At 37.7% G+C, this 24,506-nt stretch overlaps 1 protein-coding gene across 3 annotated transcripts in view; it reads right to left on the minus strand.

The window, feature by feature from the left end:
• Positions 1 to 24,506, minus strand: part of gabbr2 (gamma-aminobutyric acid type B receptor subunit 2) — a 201,499-nt gene that overhangs the window by 60,718 nt on the left and 116,275 nt on the right. For all 3 annotated transcript variants that reach the window (XM_039680846.2, XM_089123268.1, XM_089123270.1), the window contains exons 3-8: positions 21,012 to 21,182; positions 12,435 to 12,536; positions 9,724 to 9,789; positions 9,329 to 9,517; positions 8,371 to 8,613; positions 2,330 to 2,390 (exon numbers count right to left, since the gene is read on the minus strand). In XM_039680846.2, the coding sequence (XP_039536780.1) occupies positions 2,330 to 2,390; positions 8,371 to 8,613; positions 9,329 to 9,517; positions 9,724 to 9,789; positions 12,435 to 12,536; positions 21,012 to 21,182 (832 nt within the window). The remainder of the gene's footprint in view (positions 1 to 2,329; positions 2,391 to 8,370; positions 8,614 to 9,328; positions 9,518 to 9,723; positions 9,790 to 12,434; positions 12,537 to 21,011; positions 21,183 to 24,506) is intronic.

Here is a 24,506-nt window from a genome sequence, read left to right on the forward strand (position 1 = left end):
ATAAGGGTCTTATCATGCGAAACGATCGGTTATTTCAAAGCTTATTCCAAAAATTAAACTTTTCTAAGGACAAATGCTAGCCTTGTAATATATTGTGAGGCGCGTTTGCAACGTCACGTAATACGTAATTACGTTCAAAAGGTCACGGGCGACGTAGCCGGAAGTACAGAATCAAAATCGTCCGACATCGTTGTTTTACCTTTTAATTCCTTTTTTGTAAACGGCGTTTGAGTTAATTTTCACGTTCAACCTATGCGTTCAACTTGTAAACACTCTGTCTCTGTACTTCTGGCTACGTCGCCCGTGACCTTTTGAACGTAATTACGTATTACGTGACGTTGCAAACGCGCCTCACAGAATGGAGAAAGGCTAGCATTTGTCCTTAGAAAAGTTACATTTTTGGAATAAGCTTTGAAATAACCGATCGTTTCGCATGATAAGACCCTTATTCATCGTCTGGTGTCGTTTAAAGACATTTGAAGCTGCATCTGAAACTGTTATTAACTGTCGTTTGGACCTTGGACCGTCTGGTTCCCATGGAAGTCCATTATAAGGAGAAAAATCCTGGAATGTTTTCATCAAAAACCTTAATTTCTTTTCGACTGAGGAAAGAAAGACATGGACATCTTGGATGACATGGGGGTGAGTAAATTATCAGCAAAAGTTTTTGCAAAAGTGAGTACAGTAAGATAAAATGCAAAAGTGAGTACAGTAAGATAAAATGCATTTCTATTAATGGTGCTCTCTCTGAAAACAAGTGAATGGAATCTTGCAGTGTTGCTTCTCAACAAATATCTGGATTCAGGGATATTTTTTTTTTGGAAAACATTTAAAGGACCAATTAAAAAGTTATTAAGAAGTCATTTTAGTGTAAATGATGTGTGACTGACTGACTGAAAAAACTAAGTTAACGAATAAAGTGAAAGAGTGAATAAGCGAGAAAGTGCGTTAATGATGGGTATGAGTAAGTGAGTGAGTTAAAGGTGCAGTAAGCGATTTCTGAAAAACACTGTTGAGAATTAGATTGGACCGAGCACCACAACAAACTTGTAGCCAATCAGCATTAGGGGGCGTGTCCACTCATGATAAGGGACAGAGAGAGAGAGAGTGAGATTTGAAGAAAACTGTAGAAAGAAAACTGGCTGGGAGACATTACAAAAGAGAAAAGGTTAAAGAAATATCTCTTCTAACATAGAAGGGTTATGATTAGGCCAGAGCTTTAAGACCCATGTTAATATATTAAAAAGCTTTCCAGTGCTGGAGAGAGCTGAAACAGGACACAGAGGTTGAGTATTTCTGCTCCTACTTGAGTAAAATTGGTTTTGAGTGTGTGCTACTGACGACTAACAACCAACTTTTGCTTATACTTTTGTAACGAACGCTCATTTTTTGTTCTTCCTTGTCATTCGTTCATCAAGCTTTATTTTGCTTTGCTTCTGCTATGATAACGAGACATCCACTCTTACATTGCATGTTCATGCATTTAGGGGCGGAATATCATTCATCGCATGTATCTTCAATGCGAGTAAACAAAGTGACTGAGTGAATATGAGTATGAGTAAGTGAAGAGAGACAGAAAGCAGAGTAATAGAGTGAGAAACCCAAAGAAAGAAGAAGCCGAAAGCAAGCGTGCGCTTTGATTCAGTGCGAGTTGTGATTGTTCTCGGTGTAGAAGACGACGCTCTCCAGGGCGCTGCTGATAACAGCTTTTCCTTTCTTTCTTTCTTTCTTTTTTTCATTATTTATCCCTGACTGCCATTCGGCTTCATATTGACAGACAGTTCAATCACCCCTCAGCCAAACAACCCTCCGATCCTGCGGCCTGCTCACAAATACAGTCTGAAGAGGTGATGTACTGTAACACACTATGGGAGGGATGCCTCTGTGCCGAAGCAGATAAGACTGAAGAGGGTGGGGAACGCTGGCCTGCGGCTGCCATGGGGTGTGAGGGGGAAATCCCTGCACCGAGATTAAAAACAGTTAATCTCCCCTGCCCTCAGGAAACACACACACACACACACACACACACACACACACTGGATTAATCACATCAGAGGGCAGAGCAGGGGAATTCTCTGACCCCCATTAAACTACAGGACGGCACCAAAGCCGCCGCTGTGCACACGACCATCTACGTGATGTATTGCACAAGCGCTGACTCAACGTCACACCGAGATATGTGTCACACATACAGAACGACACTGGCATAGATTGAGATGTTCATTTAAGACGGAGATTGATCCACATTGGCTGAACGACCTGAGTTTGATCCAGCATTTCCTATAAAAAGGCTTGTTAACCATGAAAAATGACCATCTAATGGACTTACCTTGAAACTGGGTGAATTTTATGGTTCCCATGCGTTCCCCGTTCCTGAACATCACCTGACCCTGCGAAAGAAAAAAAAAACACACACAGCGAACAACCTTCACAAGAGCTGCTTATCACGTGTAAATGGACAGTTTGCAGAAGTCTTGATTGCACAGTTGAGATGATTAATATCATGGCACATAATCCAAGTTGGACAGATATATTTTACGAGGATCGATTTTCCGTCTTGTTGATATATCCTTCACTCTTGGCACAGCAAAAAATTGGGAGTGTATAGCTTGAAGTCTGGCCCAGTGCTTGTTTTTTGGCTCATTTATTAGGTTAAAGATCTTTGAATTGATCACATTCTTAAGGCAAACATAATTAATAGTTGAGGAGCACATGGAGCTCTGAGATGGTTGTCAGGTTGTGCCAGCTGAGTAGAACTGGGATGGTTTACAGGGATGTTGGGATGATTTCATAAAAAAATATAACATAAAATTGTTATATAACATGTGTTATATATATATCACTTCTGCAAATTGGTTATCGGACATTTCAACAAAGACGCATCTTGTATCATAGAAAAAAGTATATACAGGTAAATTTTTTCTTACTTCAGCCAGCACAACTAAAAAAACAAACTAAGAAGCAGCATAATGGCAAAGAAAAGTTGTACAGTAGGTTCAATTGCAAATAACAGTGATGGAGAAAATGAAGAGTTCAGATGCAAAAGCCTCTAAGTGCCATTTGAAATGTTCTTCTAGAATGATCATTTTTATCAAGCTTGTATATTTAAGTTCAGTGATTTCACTTAAATGGCAATGAAGATTAGCTATTAATTGTTATTTAAGTTAAATTACTGAACTTAAATATACAAGTTTGATAAAAATCATCATTAAAGAAAAAAATTTCAAATGGCATTTAGAGGCTTTTGCATCTGAACTCTTCAAATATAAAAAGGCTATTTTGCATTATTCTTCTTATGCCCTTGAGAGATCATCACAACAATATATATATATATAAATATATATATAAATATATATATATATATATATATAATAAATCCCTTTACCTAGTTAGAAAACAATCATTAACAAAAATTATAGTAGTTTTATAATGAATATAAAATAAATAAATAAATAAATAAATAAAAACTCAACAGACCTTGCAGGTTAATCATGGATATCTGATCAAAACCCAGACGAGTATCTAGCATTTTTACATAAATAGCTCCGTCGCTGGATCAAAATACTATCTAATTTGCTCATTAAATCCTAAAAAGGAAATGTGTAAATGCAGTTTGCTGTCTGTCTGCCCCCGGAACTGCCTAATGAGCCATTTAAAAGGATTTGGGATCACTCGGCCCAATAAAATAACAGGTGAGAGGCATACTGCATTACCATGGCAATGATTAGAAGCCCATTAAAACCATGGGAGGCAACTGAGAAGTGATCATATCTCTAAAAATGTCTGTCTTTGAAGTGTAGAGCAGGCTCCGGTCCCAGTGCGATACGATTCTTTGTTTAGATGCTCTGACGTGGGCGAGCTGGATAAATGCTCGCCTTCACAAAACACATTAAAGCTGCAATTCAGAGTAAAGTGTGTAAACAATATATAATGTGAACTGCAGTACTCGTATATTTACACATACCTCATAGGCTTTCAAGTCGTAATATTTGATTTATAAGCTGAGCATGATGTCATTTTTTTATATATAATAAGGAGAAATGATGGTCATATTTTGTTGTTCAGGACCATCATTTTTAATATTTATTTTATAAAACGGAGGAAAGAAAGTCATTTGGATGGTGGCATGAGGGTGAGAAAATATGTGACAGAATTTTTTATTTTTTTGGGGTGAACTATCCCTTTAAGACTCAAGTGAAGAGCTGTAATAGTAGTCGGTTTTTCTAAATCAATGAAGGGTTTTCCTCAGTTTTCACACTCTTTCTCAGTTTCTTTGTTTAGACTGGTTTGATAACATTAGAAAAGCTGAAAATAGGTTTTGTTGCGCTACAGATGTGGGCTTATGGGTCAAACATCTTGATGACACCTTTATCCGTGTGTGTGTGTGTGTGTGTGTGTGTGTGAGAGAGACAGAGACAGAGAGAGAGAGAGAGAGAGAGAGAGAGAGAGAGAGAGAGAAAGAGAGAGAGAGAGAGAGAGAGAGAGAGAGAGAAAGAGAGAGGTGTGCAGAGGTGTGGACAGGCCGGGAGCAGGGGGCCTTATGGAGATCACACAGGTGTGAAAGGCACCCTCAGGTCTGCAAAAGGGGGTTGTGGGTGGAGGTGATGAAGATGCTGAAGCAAATGAGGATGTCGCTGTTGAACAGTCCGAACAGCAACTTATATCAGCAGACTGTAGATTGTTTACCCTAAAATATCCCCCTAAAACATATATATAAAGAGATCAAACTTCTACTGACAATGCAATGACTCAAACAACAGCCCATATCTGCAGTGCAACAATCTATTTTCAGCTTTCCTAATATAATACAAATTAAAAGAATACTTTTTATAAGACATTTCCTTTTTTAATAAAATGTAAGCAGTTAAAGCCTAGTGAATAATCTGAAATATTACAAAAGTAATGGGTAACTGTCAGAGGTTAAAGAAAGAAAAATTATAATATGCCGATTTGGTGGCCAAGAAACATTTATTATTATTAGCAATGGTGAAAACGGTTATGTTTTTATGTTTTTTTTTTTTAAACAGTGATCATCTCGTTCCAGGATTCTATGGTGAATAGAAAGTTCAAAAGAATAGAATTAATTTCAAACAGAAATCTTTTGTAACATTATAAATGTCTTTACTGTCACTTTTGATCAATTGAATGCATCCTTTCTGAATAAAAGTATCCCTTTCTTTCAAAAATATATATATATATTACTGACCTCAAACTTTTGAACAATATGTTTGCTTCTAGAAGTTGTGCTAACCAAATGAAAGCAGCACACCATTACTCGTCACTCAAAATGATCCACAGAGACTTCTCTAAGATAATGTTTTAGTTCCCGAGGCATGCTGGCACTCAATCGATAGCTCTCCTCAGAGGACTCAAAGTCTGATGGAGAAGCTAGAACAGCCCGTTCTGTTGGACACAGACCCAGCAATCGGTACGAGACAAACCTGATCCTTGCGGGACCAATAAATCTGTTGTATCAGATTGCAATCTATTTTTATGCGATTGTGTTTCAGAAGATTCTATGCTTTGATGGGAAGAAGCTATTTCCCATTATAAATTTTAAATTAGAATCTGAGATCATGAATAGTGCGTATCCTCTAAAACATCACCTATAATAGTGTTTTCAAAAGTATCAAATGCAATTTTAAAATTGTGACGCTTTGAGCGCTGTTGAGTGGAATCATAAACACCACTGATTGGTCATTGTGTTCACACGCTCATCGGATATGTCTGAGATTGGCTACAATGATCAACACACAGGAGCGTTTGAGAGCACATGGAAATGATCTGGAGTGTTTTAACTGTACGTTCACACCGCCGCCGACTTAAGGACGCTTGTAAAAAAGTACGGGGAAGCTTGTTGACGCTTTGAACGCTCTGACTTCGCAGGGAGAATAGAAGTGTCACAACATGAAATGTCATAAACAGAAAAAAAACAAGCAATACATAAAGAAACCTTTTAAAATGACAGCATTTTTATAACCGTTTTGGTCGCATTTAGTCGGGAAAAAAATAGTTGGCTATTATTATTATTATTTGCGGCCAAATCGGTGTCACTATGAGCAAATTAATTGCATTCCCGCTATAAAACGAGCATTCGTAAATATTTCAAATAAAAGTTGCGCTCATACGGTCCCTATAAGCAAACAACGTCATGTCATAAATGATACGAAACCAGTAGGAATCACAGCAATGGCGATTATTAGCTTCTCTTCCATTTACTCGGAACTAATGTTTTGGTAGGAACGAAAGTTTACATTGTATATTTCTCCGGAAACAGCTAGACGCGAAGGACGTCTATATTCCGATTGGTTGCTGGCGTTTTGCCACTGCTTGCCGCTGAACCGCGTCACAGCTCATTACCATAAAGTTGAGCTTCTTTCAACTTTCTGATTGACGCTCAAAACGTGACGCCGATGGATTTGACGATCATTGCAGCTGAGAGAAGCCAGCTTCCATTGAAAATGAATGACTTCTGGCCGCTTTGGAAGCTCAAGTCGGCGGCGGTGTGAACGTACAGTGAGGCACAAGCAGACGTCTATCAGAACTGGGTGAAGATGTATATTTACAACATGTTTTTGAAGCACTTGTAGCCAATCACAGAAATATCCAATGAACGTGTGAGTACGATGGACAATCACAGGCGTTTACGATTCCCACCAACAGCGTCATATTTTTCACATTTCACCGAAGTTGGTACATTCCATTCTTTAAACATATCTTCTTTTGAGTTACATATAAAAAAGAAACTCATACAGGTTTGGAATAATGAATGTTTTGATGACAAAATTTTCATTTTTTGGCTGAGCTATTCCTTTAATATTATGCATCACTATCTATAGGTTAGCAGACTGATCTCATGAAGTAGCGTGTGTATGACACGCCAATTCGTATTTACATTTTTGGCGTGCTATCAAGATGCATAATTGCTTTTCAGCGTGTTTATGAACGCCGTTGACTTAACGTTATTACTGTATATATAAATATATGACTTACCTCAACCCCGTCCCTAAACCTAACCGTCACTGGGGTTAATGGCATTTATGACTGTTCCCTTACCATCCTAGAAAAAAAAAAAAAAGATCGCTCCCCAGATGTAGATCTACATTTTGCTTCGTTTCGCGCGGACATTTGACGGCGTGTACAGACGCGCAATCACTCGGACGTTAATGGCGTAGACATACACGCACACACGTAGAAATAACACGGCACTTGACTCGAAAGTGGCATGTATGTTTACGCAAAAGTCATGATGTCATGTTGAGGTTAGAGTTGTCAAAAAGGTCTGACTTCGGTACCAAGTCTGTACTGAAATGTAAAAAATGTGACGCTGTTGGGCAGAATCGTAAACGCCTGTGATTGTCCATTGTACTCACACGCTCATTGGATATTTCTGTGATTGGCTACAAGCGCTTCAAAAACATGTTTTAAATATACATCTAAATCTAAAAATAGAGGAAATCAACTATTAAATATGCAATACTGTAATTGTCCAATAAATGTCGGGCAATCAACATTATGGTACCGATATATTGTGCATCCCTATCTAAAAGGAGGTAGAAAGACCATTGCTCTTGTTTGCATCTCAACTGGTCTTCCAGCAGTATGTTCTTTTTTATGCGTGTTGTTTGTTTTTGCTTCCTCTCCATTAAGCTTCTGCGCAGAGGTCTCGCGGCACATACATTGTTTGTTAGCAGCCTGGGCAAACATAAAACATACTCTGCTACACATGAGAGATAACTGCTTGATAAAAGCTGAAGATGGAGGGCTGGAGGACATACAGTACTAAAACCCAAAATGCCCATTAACCCCTATTCATTCCCCAAACCAACAGCATTTATTGCACTATGAAAATGCCTTCCGTTTTTTTTTTTTTTTAGAGAGACAGGTCGGTTCAGCTTCAGCACGTGCCTTTAGATTTGCTGACTTGCCTTCCTTTTGCGCTCTGTGATTCTCTGTTTTGGCAGCCTGCAGCAGTGTGTTCTCATAAACAAACACACATTCGGTGATGTCTGCAGACAGGACACTCTCTGCATACCAAATATCTCCCTACCTCTTATCTGGTTCTCATTCTGTCAGTGGCATCGCATGTTTAGCATTACTAGCCTCTAATCCCAAGTTGCATTCTTAAATGTACCCTCCCTTCAGCCTCTCACAGGCAGTTTGCAGCAATGAAAGCAGGCCTATCTCTCTTTTGCCTTGGCGATCACAAAATGGCCTTTACAACTCTGCAGCTTTAGGAAATGATGGCTCAATATATATTGACATGCCTAGATTGTGCTAGCTTTTTAGTGGAACATGTTACAGAATTGTAAAGAGGCCAAACAAACACTGCGCTTGGACCCAAGCAAAGCCTGGTTAACACAAACTTACCGTCACCCCAAAGAAGTTGGTTTCGTTCATCACATCCAGGACCATTTTGCCCACCTCTCGGTCATCCACCGTGAAGTTGTGGTACATGTCGTGCCTCTCCTTGTGTCTGAGGAGCTCCATCACACGAGTGAGCGTCTTCGCGATCACCCAGATGCCATCATAGGCAAAGCCGTGAAACTTGCTGGGCTCCACTCCTTTCTGCTCTCGTTCCCGGTTGTACTCCCTGGCGTACTCCTGCGGCGTCTGAACACACACAGGTAAAGCAGCACCGCTTCACAAATAAGGAAGCCCAAGATGAACAAAAGGGAGAAATGTAGTTTGAAACATATGGACCAGGTTCTTGAGACTTCCATTTTTTAAATCATTAATGCACTTCTACTTTATATTGATTTTAATTACAAAAATGTCAATTGGTAACAATCGGGTAAAAGTTTCTTATTTGATTAGTAAAAAGTAATTAATTCCTGTGATGGCAAAGCTGAATTTTCAGCATCATTACTCCAGTCTTCAGTGTCACATGATCCTTCAGAAATCATTCTAATATGCTGATTTGCTGCTCCAGAAACATTTCTTAATATTATCAATGTTGAAAAAAAAAAAATGCTGTGCGTGTGTGTGATAATTCTTTTTTCAGGATTCTTTGATGAACAGAAAGTTCAAAGAACAAAATTTGAAATTGAAATATTTTGTAACAATGTTTACATTTTATTTAATTAACAAGCAATGTAATCATCATAATATCATCATCGTAACTTCATATTTTCAAGGTTGTGAAAATATGTATTTGTCAAAAATGATCAAGAATATCAGAAACTTGGACATGCTGGTCTAAGCTGCTAAATTTCAACAGGGAAAATTAAGGAAAGCTGACAGTGAGAAACTATTGAAACTGAAATTTAAATGCAGAAATTGCACATGGTAGATTTTTTGTTTGTTTGTCAGAAACTCAGACACTCACTCTTCCTGATATTCCCTTTATCTGTTTGGCACTGAGGGGCTCGAAGTCCACGCTGATATAACCCTCCATGGCTGTCAGCAGCTTCTTAGTGGTGCAGTTTGTGGAGTTTGCCTGTTCCCACCAGTTCCCCTGATACCATCCTGGGATGATCCACTGGTACTTACTGCCATACATGTTGAGGTTATAAGCCTGGAGCACACACACAAGATCAGGGACTCAACAGTCATTTCGTTTTAAACAAAAAACGACTGTTAAGTAAACTGTATTGTAACTGTATGACACAGTTAAATGTACAGTCAATTAAATAAATCCAAAATTCCTCAATTCAACAGACCCTTTGCAGTAAATAAAAGGCTCATAGTGCATGTTATGGTGAATAAGTTTGGCTAACTTACACAGCAGAAGACCTTAGCAGCCAAATTCTCATCGAACTGACCAATGATGATCCGAACATCATTATCCTACAGAGAGGGGGCAGAGAACAGCCTTTAATGGGTAGTTAATGGCTAAACATATATATAATGGTGAAATGTACACAAATACACAATGTAAAAAAAAAATGAAAAAAATCTAAGCGTGCTGGTAACCACAAAGCTGTATCCTTAACCCAGGAATTATTCCAAAATATACAGTATAACATGAAATTCCCATCTGTCATTGTTCTGAAAAACAGGTCCAGCCCCACTCATGCTATTGGTTGAAATGTTGGGTTAGGTCACTCCCACTTGAACCTCTCAAACAAACAGATTGCAAATCCATTTGTAGAATAAATTATACATTTTGTGTTTAAGGAAACAATAGAACGTTCTATTGGCTTTCACTTCTTGTCAATATACGTTCTTTGTCGGTACCTAAAAAGTACACAATAGTTGTCACAATAGTATTAGCACAATAGTATATCAGCAGTATGAATCGCTTCATATCCAGAAAGAGAGAGAGATCTGCATCTATAACCGGCAGCCCACTTTAGCATTCTTTCCTTTCCACCTTGTCCAGTTATGCATCATGAACATCAATCCATCACTAGAGCAGGATGAAGCCAAGACTGAATCCATGAAAATGCTCTGGACGCATTTCTCATGTGCTTAGGGCTATGCTAATATTCGAGATATAAACCTGCATATTCTTCTGAGGTTATTTAGTATCTTTTTTTCTCATTCAGTGCATCACAATCTAAAATCACACATCACGTGTGGGCATCACATCCCTCTCCACCCTATTAACTATATTGCCCTTGAAAATGCCAATGAAAATTTCAGGTGGAAGTCACGTCAGACAGCCTTGTTTGAGGGTCGCCACAGCCCCATCCATCAAAAGATGTCTCACAGTTGCCAGGATATTGAAATGCCCACCAGCGACTTAGAGACATCATCTCTGAATGTATTTTTTTGTAGCTTTTTCCTCTTGGGATGTCATCCTCAAGCAGAAGGCTACGGGAAGAACATTTAACATGCACAACTAATGAGCTGCTCAAGATGAAAACTATCATGTTTAAGCAGAAGACAAAATAATGACTCCTGTGGGTGGGCTAGCAACATCTCAGAAAAAAAGTAGCGTTTACAGGTAACATCACAGCGGATGCATTGAAACTGATCCCAGGCCTGCTCTAAACTCGACAATAGTGACATAAACAGCATTCGCAATGGAGTCGCATTCAAACACTGTTTGAAAGTGAACGTGTGGCATGTGGCAAACAGTTTCCTTCAAATGTTTCTCAGAGACTGTCTCATTTGCCACAAAACCACACTCTGCAGTGGTGCCAAAGAACACGCTGAGATATTGGAACTATTGTGCGAAATTCTCCCGCATCCCTTTTCAGGACCGAACGCTTGGGTCAAGCACTTCTTGCTTCACAATCAGCAGCCGTCACAAAGCCCGCTGCTGCTCCCGACGGCATGGACACTTAACCTGAATTTGTCCAGCTGTGTAAGTGGCTCCAGCTGTCCTGGAGTCCTGGCAGACACAAGCTTCTTACACCCAGTCAAAAAAGAGGCTGGATCGACGCCAGGCTGCCCCAGGACATCGCTCACCACTCGCTTTGCTTTTATTAAGAGCATGGTTGTGAGACTTTCCCACATTTACATAGCAAAGGGTAGCCCATCTACAGTGGATATGTGTTTCAAAACTCTGATAAAAGTCTCTTTGTGTATATATATATATATATATATATATATATGTATGTATATATACCTGTATAATGCAACAAGGGTGACTGCTGCCAGCCCAGACTTGGTGCACAGCCATTTCAATGTGAAATATAAAGTAGAATTTACAGACTCTAAGAGTCAACTAGTCAAAAATCTGACTGTGCAAAATTTGAAGAAACATTTCTTCAGCAGTTCTTTGCCATTTGGGGAATTGCGATAATAGAGGTACTAAGTCAGGCAGGTAATAGAAATCATAATAGTTTCACGGTGGAAAAAATGACTCAGCAAAAAAAGGTGGGAACAAACCTTTAGTTGGAAAATTGCAAAGAGAAGCAGCAGTCAACAATGGCACCATGGCTATTCAGATCATATACGGACCAAAATAAATTGATCACGGCATTCCTGCCACTGTATTGGTTCATGATAATGAGTAAGAAAATATTTTAGCATTCTCTTCAAGAATCATCCAAAGCTTACGCCATAATGATTAAAACAATGACACTGCAACTCATTAGTATATCATTAGCATAATATAATAAGCTTCATAGGGAACTGTCAAAGCATAATGTGGCTGAACAGAAAGTGAGAAACAGACTATGAAGAAAAAGAAAAAAAGTTATTTTGCACTCAAGTTTTCTCAAGGAAGTAAAACAAATAATTTATCTTACCCCAAAATTGTCTTATTTGTGTTTGTATTTTTTTAAAGGAAAAATGTAACAAAATTAACAAGATTTATGCTCAAAATAAGAATTTATTTACCTTTTTTTTAATTTGATTTAATGAGAAATGGCCCAAACTGAATCTGAATCGGTGACTTTCACACAAGTGAGTGGAGTGTGTGCATTACATTCCAGTAATTCAACACAGAAAGTTATATATACACACACACATGTATGAGTGGGACATTGTGAACTGTGAGCTATTTATGTTTTCTTAGTGGTGCCTGTAAGCTTTCTCACCTTCAGTTTCTTCACATTCACGCAGGGATCATTAGAGAAACTCTCAGTGTCTGCAATCTGGATGTCTGCCTTCTCCAGTTCATTGGTCAAATCATTCCGCACCTGTCAGAGAGGGAGAATGAGTGAGAAAGGGAACTAGAAATGAAAGAGAACTGAATGAAAGCAGGGTTTGTGGATGGTGAACCACCCAGAAAAATACCCAATCAAAGGCATCACTCCCTTCCTCTGATACATGTCTCAATTCACTCTAATCTCCTGCCGATCTGACGTTCCCCCTGAATCCCAATCAGCCCGGAGCATCTGTGGAAATCTTTTTTCCAATGATCCCACTGGGCTTTGGATAAAACACGACTCCAACCAGCTCGGCTCCCCACAGACTTCATCCATCCTTGTCCATGGATGCTTTTGAAAAATAGACCAGTCCCTTGCAAATAAAGTCTCAATGCCCTCCACAAAGATTTATGGAGTAAGAACCAAAGCATGTACTGAATTGAGTGCCGGTGTATTGTTTAACCCAAAAGGTGCTAAGAAACGGAACTTTTCATACACTCAAAACCACTTGCTGCAAAAATTCCAACCCATCAACAAGACATGGGACAAAAACATTAGCCAAGCCAGAGTTCGCTGTGCAGTAGTACTGTTAGGTACAGGTTAAAACTCTTAAGAGAAGCCTTATCTTTAAACTTATTCTCTTGAATACAGTCATACACTTGTTGAGTCATAGCTTTTATCACCATCTCACTCCATTATATTATAAGTCAACCCAACAACTAGTCCATTTTGAAAACACACTACCGTTCAAAATTAATACTTTTATTCACATGGGTGCATTCAATTGATCAAAAGTGACAGTAAAGACATTAACAATATTACAAAAGATTTCTATTCCAAATAAATGTTGTTCTTCTGAAATTTTTATTCATCAAAAAATCCTGACACAAATATTTCACAAAATTATAAAGCAGCGAATACGTAATATAAACATGTTTAAACAATCTATCTCGATCTATCTCGGCTGACCACCTGTGATCAGATCACCCGAGGCGCATGTTAAAACCGGGAGTAAACCGTGTCAGATTTTGGCAGAAACCTGAACTCATTCTGACAGACGTTACCTGAAAAGCCTGGCTGATCCACATTGTCTTGATTACTGATGCGCGTTGCGCATATTTGTAGCTTAATGCTGGCAGATCCTGGAAACCCCTTTCCACATGAGCAAGTGTGTGTGTTTGTGTGGGTGTACGCATCCACAAATGTGGATCTCATGAGCATGTATACTAACTGTGTGCTTGTGTGTGAGACCACCTGATTTAAGCAAGAGGAAAGAGAGACAGTAAGAGGCACAGAGAGTGATGGGTGGGCACTGTAGTAAAGGAGCTCCAAAAGGATTATGGGATTTGAGAGCTGTCCTAAAGCAGAGGAGAAATGAGCATGATGTGATGTGAAATTCATAATGCATTTATGCACTGACCTGTCAAATGAACCCAGAGAAAAACAGGAAGCCACATCAGTTAGAGAGACATACTGTAAGAGCACAGTACTGGCTGTCAAGAAGCTCTGCAGGCTAATTTACCATAAACCAGACATTATTCTCCATCTCACCCAGATATACAAACTGTGTATGCCATAAATGCCTAAATATTACGGTTTTCAAAGGAGAGCACAGTCCAGCTTTCAACACAACCTATTTACGTATAATTAATTGAAATTAAAAAGGCCAAAAAGCTCGATCCCCCAAAAAGTTAGGGTCTAAAACATTTTTTGGTCATATTTTGGCAAATATTTTTAAGTAGAAGTAGTAAAATTACTCAAACTATATCTGAAATAAAAATAAAGCTGGAACGCAAACTGCAAATATAAAATATGAATAAATAATATTATGACTAAATACCATATTCGTATACTTAAATGAAACTAATAATACAATAATACTAAACATTTTGTAATAATAATACCATGTTTTTGGAACAAATTTGATTAATTGGTATTAGCATTAGCTTTAGCCCCAGCGTTAGCCACAGTCCTCACTGTCCAAAAGTGATCCTTTTCTTCACAGCATCACGGATATCAACCAGTCATCACGATACCAAACAGCAACATGTTCTCTTTAGAGCTGCCAGGCCTGTAGATGATGAATTAACAGGACTAGCGTGGGTCACAGTTTGTTGTATCGCTGCCTTATTTTTCCCTCTTTTTCTAAACCCACAGCAGTCCATCATCAGCCACATTTTCCACACTGCTCAGGTCCCCGTGAGACCGAGCGCCACGAGCCTCTGATTGGCTGCGTCTGATATATAGGAAGGTGTGTGAGTGTCAGCTGGGATCTTCTCTGTGATGCTGACAGCACAATGAGCTCTGACAGAGGACAGTGGCCTGATAATGTGACGCGCCACTGACAAATCTCATCTGTATATGGGCACTGAGGATGCAAACTAATATTATTTCAAATTTGAGTAGAAGCAGATGGTCAGAGATTTCCTTTTAATTGAGCTGTTTTTCAAAATGTTTCGTTTTTATTAGGCATGTCTGATTTTGAATCATGCTAACTACATTTTTTACACAATACTAGAATTATTTTGAGTGGTTTTAAGCACATTGCTAAAGTGTCAGAGGTGTGGTTCCAAGGTAGTCAAAGGTAACTCCTTGTTAATATATTATTTAAATATATGTAAAACAATATTTATTAACATGTATACCAAATTTTATATTATTATGGTTTTATTTTGCTTACTAAAGACTGGCAAAAGATTAATCATTTTATTCAGTAATATCAATATCAGTAACAAAACTGTCAACCAACTACAGCAGTAAACAACCCTAAACAATATATATATATATATATATATATATATATGAAACTACTGGTTTTGAAACTACTTTTCCTTATTACAATGGCTTTATCTCTTAATTTATGTTTATACATTAAATTATAAATCTGCCATTACTTTTAAAGAAAGTTTCCATATTTTGGGGTCCTGAGTATCCAAAAGTTTTTTAAAACACCTCATTTAAATGAGGACATACCAGACCGCATTATAGACTTTTATATACAGCTAATTATAAACCTAATTATAATGCTAGCCTTAAAATATTTATAATTTTACCTTTGAGAACATTCCCAAGGGGAGCTTCTAGGGACAATCTTGTCTCCAAAGTACAGCTAAGTAAACATACATGCACATTTTTCCTATTCAAGAAACCCTGGACACTCAAAACAAGCAAAGACAAGAAAAGAGACCCTTGATGCTTAAAGACAGCTTTCCTATGTGCACAAATTTTTGTCCATGTGTTATTTTTGCATTGCAACATTCCCACAGGCCTCATGCACCTGTGTTCATGGGGACAGATGCGAAAGAAAGACACATTCAGCCTGATGTAACTGTGGACAAGTCTATACTGGATTGTGCAGTAGCGTCGGGATTCCCACGTCCTCCAGGAGAAGCCGAAGCATCAGGATAAGTCAAACACGACGCGGGCAAAGAGCGAGAAAAAGCCAACACGTTAAATGCACCGCCGAGGCCGTGGAGACATATGCATCTATTTATAGCACAGGTTTTAATGAGCCTTTAAACTGAAACAGACACAAACAGGCACAAAGCACAACACAATGGCCAACGCACGCACACGAACTGATCCGCACAAATATAGGACTGCCCATGAGGTCCTATCCATGAAAGGAGGATTGGATGACTTGTGCTTGGATCATCTCCTTAGGGAATGCAATTAGCTCGGCTGAGCCAGCCGATTGTGCTTGTGTTGCCTGAATGTTTAATCAGTGATCAAACAAGCAGAAACTTCATTACACACACACACACAGACAGACAGACAGACACACACACACACACACACACACACACACGAATAGAGCCCCATTACTGAAGCTGCAGGAGTGTGTCCAATAGGTCACTAATGGAGCACCTTGGTGTAAAAGAGGACAGGGCATGTACAGTAGAGAAACCATATGGTGACCTGCTTAAAACACTCGCTTTCTCGCTTCATTTTCGCACATTTAGAGAGAGGGAGAAAGAGAGAAGAACCTTTGGTCTGACGCAAGTGAGATACAGCCACACAAACCATAATATCTATGTAAACATTTGCTTTTAATTACTGCTGTACGCTGGATGGGATGCAGGCAAAGGATTAAATACTTTAAGAAATTCATATATAGGAAATGTGTATATGATCACATTTAACTTACATATATTAATATGATCATTAATTTTCCTTAGTTTACATGTGTAATAATTGGCAAACATTTAAAGCTATAGAAATTTAGGCAATTTTCTGAACAAAGTACATAAGACTCAAACTATATATATATATATATATATATATATATATATATATATTAGGTCTGTCAGATACGTAAACGTGGTAACACTTTAGAATACGGTTCCTTCGTTAATGAATAACTACACAAGAACTAATGAGTAACACAATATTAACAATCTAGTAACTATTATTAACTAACAAGAAACTCAGATTAACGAACTAGTAAGTAATAGCGCACAGACGAAAGTAGTTCACTATTAAGTAATCAATAACTACTATTTTTTTAATACTTCCCAGAGAACTACTGAAAAAGTTTATTAATAATCTAGTAACTACTAGTAATCACTATTAACTAAAAGAAACTCTTATTAACGAATTAGTAATTAACTAAATAATACGGATCCAAATAATTAGTAAGTAATAGCTCACAGATGAAAGTGTTACTAGATATTTCTGTGGGAATTACCAATTATTTGGATCCGTATTATAAAGTGAAGATCATTGGAACTAACTAGTAATTACTCAAGTGTTACTACATGATCTAGTCATGATTTGTGCAAACGTTTGAGATTTTTGGTGAACTTTAGTATACTTATAGAAAATGTCTTTAGTAACACTTGAGTAATTACAAGTTAGTTCCAATGATCTTCACTTTATAATACGAATCCAAATAATTAGTAATTCCCACAGAAGTATCTAGTAACACTTTCATCAGTGAGCTATTACTTACTAATTTGTTAATACTTAAAGAATTTCTTTTAGTTAATAGTAGTTACTAGATTGTTAATAAACTTTTTCAGTAGTTCTCTGGGAAGTATTAAAAAAATAGTAGTTATTGATTACTTAATAGTGAACTACCACTTTCGTCTGTGCGCTATTACTTAGTTCGTTAATCAGAGTTTCTTGTTCGTTAATAATAGTTACTAGATTGTTAATATTGTGTTACTCATTAGTTCTTGTGTAGTTATTCATTAACGAAGGAACCGTATTCTAAAGTGTTACCGTAAACGCATTACTAACACAAACCCATTTTAGCGGCGTAAATGTTTTTATCGCACGATTAACTGTTTTTATGGCCTAGCAAACGTTGCTTTTTTTTTTCACTTGCTTTTGCAACAGGACGCTGCATGCGCTGCGCTATGAAACCTATTAATTTCAATGGCTTGCGCTGTGCGAGGAATTTTTGTTGCTTCGTCGACCAAAGCGCAAGTGAATCTAGCTAGACCGGAAATTAAACACCAGGCACGCTGCTTCACACACTTGTTTAGGCTTGAGAGTTGGCCAAATAGTTAGTTAACGTTACGTTTTGAGTGGATGACGAGCGCGAGAAGCAGAAATGGATGTCAATAAAATTCTAATAAATGAGAATATAAATGGAAATTTTACTTTTAAAATTTGCCAAATTCCACTGACAAGTCCAAAGTGATCTGTGTGTTCTGTCGTTGTGAATTGATCCAGTCTGAAATACCACCTGATGCGAATTCTCCGCCCCCTCGTCAATATCAGGACCTCGTCAGTATTTCTTTCACCCTTTTATTGATGGACAGTGTTACATTGTGTAAGAGAATATTTGCTCCAAGTGAGAACGTTAGTGTGAAATTGAACACCGTATATGCAGTGTTTTGTTTTTGTTTGTTTTTTTTCAATAAAAAACAATTGCACAAAGCAAGCCGATCCACTTTTCCATGTTGACAAGAGCATTAAATTGAGAAAAACTGATGGGACAAAAAGAAATCAAGAGACATTTAGAACATTAAGAATTAGAATTTTGACATTAATGTGATTAATCGCGATTAAATATTTTTAATCGTTTGGCAGCACTACTCCAGACAGACGGACGGACGGACAGATAGACAGATAGATAGATAGATAGCAATTTATGTGTAAATACACAAAAACACACAAACGCACACAATTGTACTCAAAGTGCGAGGCCTGACAAATGGGTTTAATTCCTCATCGGGGGCCCAAGTCATCTAATCTTTTACCACATAAAAAGGGGATTGGGTCTTAATCTGTAAAACAGCATACGGGTGTGTGATTCATGCGGGAGTGTGAACAGCCCTTAATCCACTTACTGATAGACACTCGGGCAAAACATTGACAGCATCCTGCAATGTGTCCGATATGAAGCAGCAGACAGGACAGGTGCTAAATTCCTTCACTAGAGCAAGCTGAGATAGTAAACCAGAGCATTCATGCACAAAACACACAAATCAAAATCTCATTGTTTATTCCTAGTATAAAGGATTCCATATATGCAATTAGAGTGAAGCACTTCTGCTTTTGAGATGAATATTATTAATACTACTCTGTGACACCCAGATCCTCAAGAAAAGGGCAGCAAGTGAGGTTCTAGATCCACACCTCCTGATTTGTGTGACACAACAGATGCACCTCCTCCTGAAATGTCACATCACACACACAGAGCAAGCCGCTATCCTGAGATATGGCACGGCTGAGTGTGAGAGAGTGTGACACTGGTATGCTAATCAGGCTTCCAGTGCCCTCCTCAGGCAGGATGCTCAGGGATCAGTGTCTATTCAGCATCTCCATAAAGAGGAAACGATAAAAGGATTTACACCTTGCACAACTCATCCTGGACCTCCTTACCTCTCCAAAGGCAAGAGCACAATGCTGTTTGGTCATTCATATACAGACATAACTGCTTATTTATTTATAGTATTTAATTTATAGTATTTAATTAGAGCTATTTGCATTGGTAAGAAAATATGAAATCTTCAAATACAGTGCTACAACCTTTCAATCACTGTATTTTTGACACACCTGGAATGCATTTATTTTGTTTGCTACATATTTCCTTTTGCGGATATTGTGAAAACACAGTTTAGACCTTGGTCAATAATTTACAGCCGTGTCCCTGCGTTTTATCCGATATTTGTTTTATCCGGCAAAATCAAAGTCAGCTTTCAACTTGAACATCCTCTTTATATAATTCAGCTGCTATTTTCCATGTCACAAGCATGGAACGGTGTGTCAGCTTTGTCTCATAAATGGTAAAAGAACATGTTTATTTATGATAACTTGTATAGTAAGCTAGCATCCTATATAGCCAGCATCACAGATAGATTGGCGAATGTAATATATTGGTATGAACTGACAAAAAACAAACAAGAAAGATGAATTAATTTCATCTTGAAACAGCCCACTGTGGGAATTTTCCCCACACGTTTCAATCAGCAACACAAACTGCAGTGTCAGCATTATAATTCTCCATACTAGCAGTAGCTCTAGCACTAACACTGATCCATGGCTAGGATCTTGATCCAGGTTTTAGATCTATCACCTGAGGAATACTTTGAACTCTGACAGCACACAGTTACTATGGAGCACTCGTGTGAGAAAGAGATGCTAATGTCTCTCTGCCCCTGGAGGGTTTCAGCTACATGTCCCATTGGAGGAAGGAATTTCCAGAGGCTTACAATAAACACACAAACACACACGACACAATTCCTGATCAGGTTATGTATAAATTCTCAACCAATCAATTCAATCTACGTCCAGCACAGTCATTGAAATGAGATTGACACTCAATTCCCCAGGGAAATCTTACTGGGTCTATTCATATGAATACAAACAGAAGGAAAATGATACACACCCACACTCAAACAGAAAACAATAGGGCTTATATTCCTGAGAAGCACTCTTCCAAATGTTGTGGGCAGGTAAAGCTGTTTATGTGGCGCAATATAATATCTCTATATTTCTACAATACTTCATTTTCCCAAGACATGAGCATGAGGGTTACTTTAAAACACGTTGACATACAGTATAATTTTGAATAACACAAACATAATTTAGACATGCATCTTTATTTTCTTGAGCTCAATTACCAGTGGAATTAAAAGCATATTAAAATATGGAATTAAAATATTTGAAAAACTTTAAAGTTGTTCTTGATATATATTTTTTTTACGTCTGTTTTAGGGTTTTAGGTGTTAAGTTGTCATGTCAAATAAAAAAAATATATTATTATTATTATTATTATTGGGCATAACTTTACACAGTAAAGGTGAGGGATTTTATTCACATTAAAATCTTGTTAACATTCGTATTGTCTAAGTCTATTGGCTATTACTATTAAAATCAGAGAGCATTTTAACGCTCCATTCACTTCCATTGTGCAAAATTCACTACATTTTTTAATTTAGTCACTCAGAATAAGGACATAAAACATAAGATCTACTCTCTACAAAAATGGATAACATTTTAGTTTGAAGGCTGAGCCACAATCATGATTCAAGATACATTCAGATAGAGGGCAGGTTATTTTCCTCAACATACCTCAGAAAAGCGCTGGACATCCTGGGTCAAGGTTCCCACTCTGCTCCAGTTGTAAAAGTTGAGAAACTTCACCACAGCAGGGTTCACAGCGTTGTCTGACGGGACTGTCCTGAAGAAATTTGGATACTTTTTCCTGTCTGCCAGGACAGGAGTTGTGGCCGCAAAAGAAAGCTGAAAAAGAAGAAGATTCTGAGTTTAGCCAAAAGTCTCATCAAGCTAAATCAATTACATCACAGGATATTGTGAAGTCTTATAAAAATGTCATAGCTTCTTGTTAAAGGGTGATTAATAGTTCAAACAAAAAGGAAAATTGTATCATAATTTATACAAAACAATGTATTTTGAAGAATGTAGTATCCAAACAGTTGATGTATCCCATTGATATATTGATATATGGAAGTTTGGTTAACCATATTCTTCAAAATATCTTCAAAATACTTGAGGGTGAGTAAATGATGACCGTTTTCATTTTGGGGTAACTATCCCTTTAAATGTCATATAGCACTGTGGCGTACAGTATTTGGACTGAGATTGTGTTCACATGGAAGGCAAATGGCCGGCCCATAGCCAGTGTGCCAGGAGTCCACATTGTAGGTGTGAATGAATAAACACACTAACACGTCTCTATAAAAAGAAAGCCCTCACACCTTTGGTGAGTGCCTGTGGTGCCTGAAGCCAGGAACGTTTGCACTGCCGATGGTCAAACTCAGCATATCAGCTTACGGATGCAAGTGTGTATTAAGATGCATTATCGAGCATTACATTTTGTGTTTGCACTCCATAGGGTTCAACAATAAGAATTCGGTACAGTTGCACTGCCAACCCCAGCACAAACATATAATATTAATATATAATATTACAACACATATTTTATTTTGAGCAACATTTTAACAAAGTTTTAGAAAAATGTTTGCCATCAATTTTGAAAAAAAAAAAAAACATTTTGCAAAGGTACTTGAAGGGGTGTGCATAAGACTAACATGAAGCCTTCATAATCATGACATGACACATGTTATGAATATGAAGGAAGTTTTATGCATATTTATGACAACTGTCATTAAGTGTCATTCGCTCAATTATGACATTTTTAATGCAAATATGACATTGTTTGAGATGTCCTTGTTATGACACCTTGACATTAACCAATACATCATAAACTGTTAGTGTCTTTGTCATGACAACTTGACATTACTAAGACAACACAACCTGTCATAAACATGACATAGTAGATTAATTATCAAACTTAAGAAAGCATTTACCTTTATTGGTTAACATTACATTAAACTGTCAGGTGGTTGGTTTTAACATTGGCTGTCATGAAGCCATTATAACATTTTAATGACAAATTCAATTAGTAGTTGAGGTCACGAAAAATATTCATGACACAGTTATAATGGCCTCATGACAGCCAATGTCAAAACCAACCACATGACAGTTTAACTTAATTTAATGTCAAGTTGTCATGACACTGACAGGTTATGATATTATGGTTTATGTCAAATGTCATCTTAAAAAATGTCATATTTGCATTCCAAATGTCATTATTGTACAAAAGCCACTTAATGACAGTTGTCAAAAACATACATAAACCCATTTTATATTCATGACATATGTCATGCCATGGTTATGAAGGTGTCATGCCAGTCTTATGCACACCCCTTCAAGTAAAGTGTTACCCTTATTTTTCTGGTAAATGATGGCAGAAGGTGCAGAATGATATTGATTGTTATTGGTTATGATTTTAACCCATTTTAACTGACGTTTCGCAGATGAACCAATTTCGACAAAACCCTTTTACCTTGGTGGTTCATAATTCACAAAAACGTTCAAAACGTGACAGAAAACCAAACGTCTAAGTATTCAAGGCATATTATCATGTACATGATTAGCAAATCATTGGAAGGTAAGAACATGCGAGAAAGTGAATGGCCTGAAACTCTCTCTTAAACGGCTTCCTTTTTGATTTCCACTCCATCTAGCTCTCCCCGGCCTCAATATTAGTAAGATTCTTTAAAAACTCTTCTATACTGTTCAAGTATTGCGTGCTAAGCATGTTTAAATCTTCTGAGCTTTCAAAACGGGGACTGTTTAAAAAAGGCTTCACATGTTTGAAGACTTTTTTGCTCAATGCATGCCCTCTTTAATGTTGTCAAACACCAGGCAGAGCATTTTAAGCCTTAGCTGGAGCGAAAAAACAAGCCCAGAACGTCATGGTAAGATCTTTGTGCCAGTGCTCCCGTCAGTAGATTAACAAATGTACCTCCGGTTATAATACATCCTGAGGGTTGTTAGTCTCTCAGAGATAAACATATGGAAATGATTTGAGTTCAAATAGCGAAAGCCGTCTTATACTTGTTATAAGACGGAGCACAGTCTTTTGCTTACAGTCATAAAATGTCTGTCGGCTACGTGGCTGCACATTCAATTCGATTACATTTTCAAGGCAAACAAGGCAACAAAATCTAAGCTGAATAGTGAAAGGAAATGTAATCATTTAAAAGCAAGATGTTGATGTTTTGTGAAAATTTATATGGATGGCTTGTTGAATTTGCAGGTGATTTAAGCAGATTTACACGTAGTACTAACATAGTAATCTGCATTTCAATACCACAAGGAAGTACCTCAATATAAAAATGTGACAAGTTCTATTCAATTCTTGTCTACATCAGGGTTTTACCTGTAAATGAACTCGGAATAGGATGCTCCCTTGCCTGGGATTGGATCAACTAAATTACTTTTCCCGTGAATAGAATTGAGGGTGAAATGGAATTGACTTTTGCTCTGGAGTGTGCGGTGGCCGTGACCCTTGACCTCTGGTGAGCTGTGTGAACAGTGTCTCATCTCCTCTCATTTGTGGCCCTCTGATGAATGAAGTGGTGACGTAATCACATGAACACTGTGCGGAAGGGGACATGGTCTGAATACAGCATGTTAGGTTTACTTTCTAATACAAGGAAGAGATTCAGGCTCCGTTCCAGTCAAGTCAAAACTATTTAGCGCTCTTCTCAAAACACATCATTTCAAAGCAATTCTACAGAACATCATAATGCATCGTCATGCATTTAGCAGATTACAGCTAGTTCACATTTTACGATAAACAATAAAGCAGTTGAGATTTGCTAGATAGTATTGCCCTATGCAAGTATAATGTTTTTTATGGTGGATAAAGTTATATATTTGCATATCTCTGTTTATATATACAGCTGGGCGATAATATAGTTAAATTTATATGAGCATAGTCAGAACCCTAACCATCCTGAAACCTTTTAAGTGACCATTTTTCCTTAAAGGGTAATTCCACTGGTGGATACATGAATATATTGAAAGTGGGTCATATATGTAGTAGAATAGTATCATAAATTTCTAATTTGGGTCCTTTTTGGCCAATAAAAGGCAGAAAATAACTTTTTAGTGCTTGTGGATTGTAGACAACAATCCCCATAGTGCATTGCAATGCTCAGCTCCGCAGGCCACTCCCACTACTCCGCCCATTAG

Source organism: Pimephales promelas, chromosome 18, assembly GCF_988280905.1.
Source record: "Pimephales promelas chromosome 18, fPimPro1.hap1.1, whole genome shotgun sequence".
Taxonomy (NCBI): Eukaryota; Metazoa; Chordata; class Actinopteri; order Cypriniformes; family Leuciscidae; genus Pimephales; species Pimephales promelas.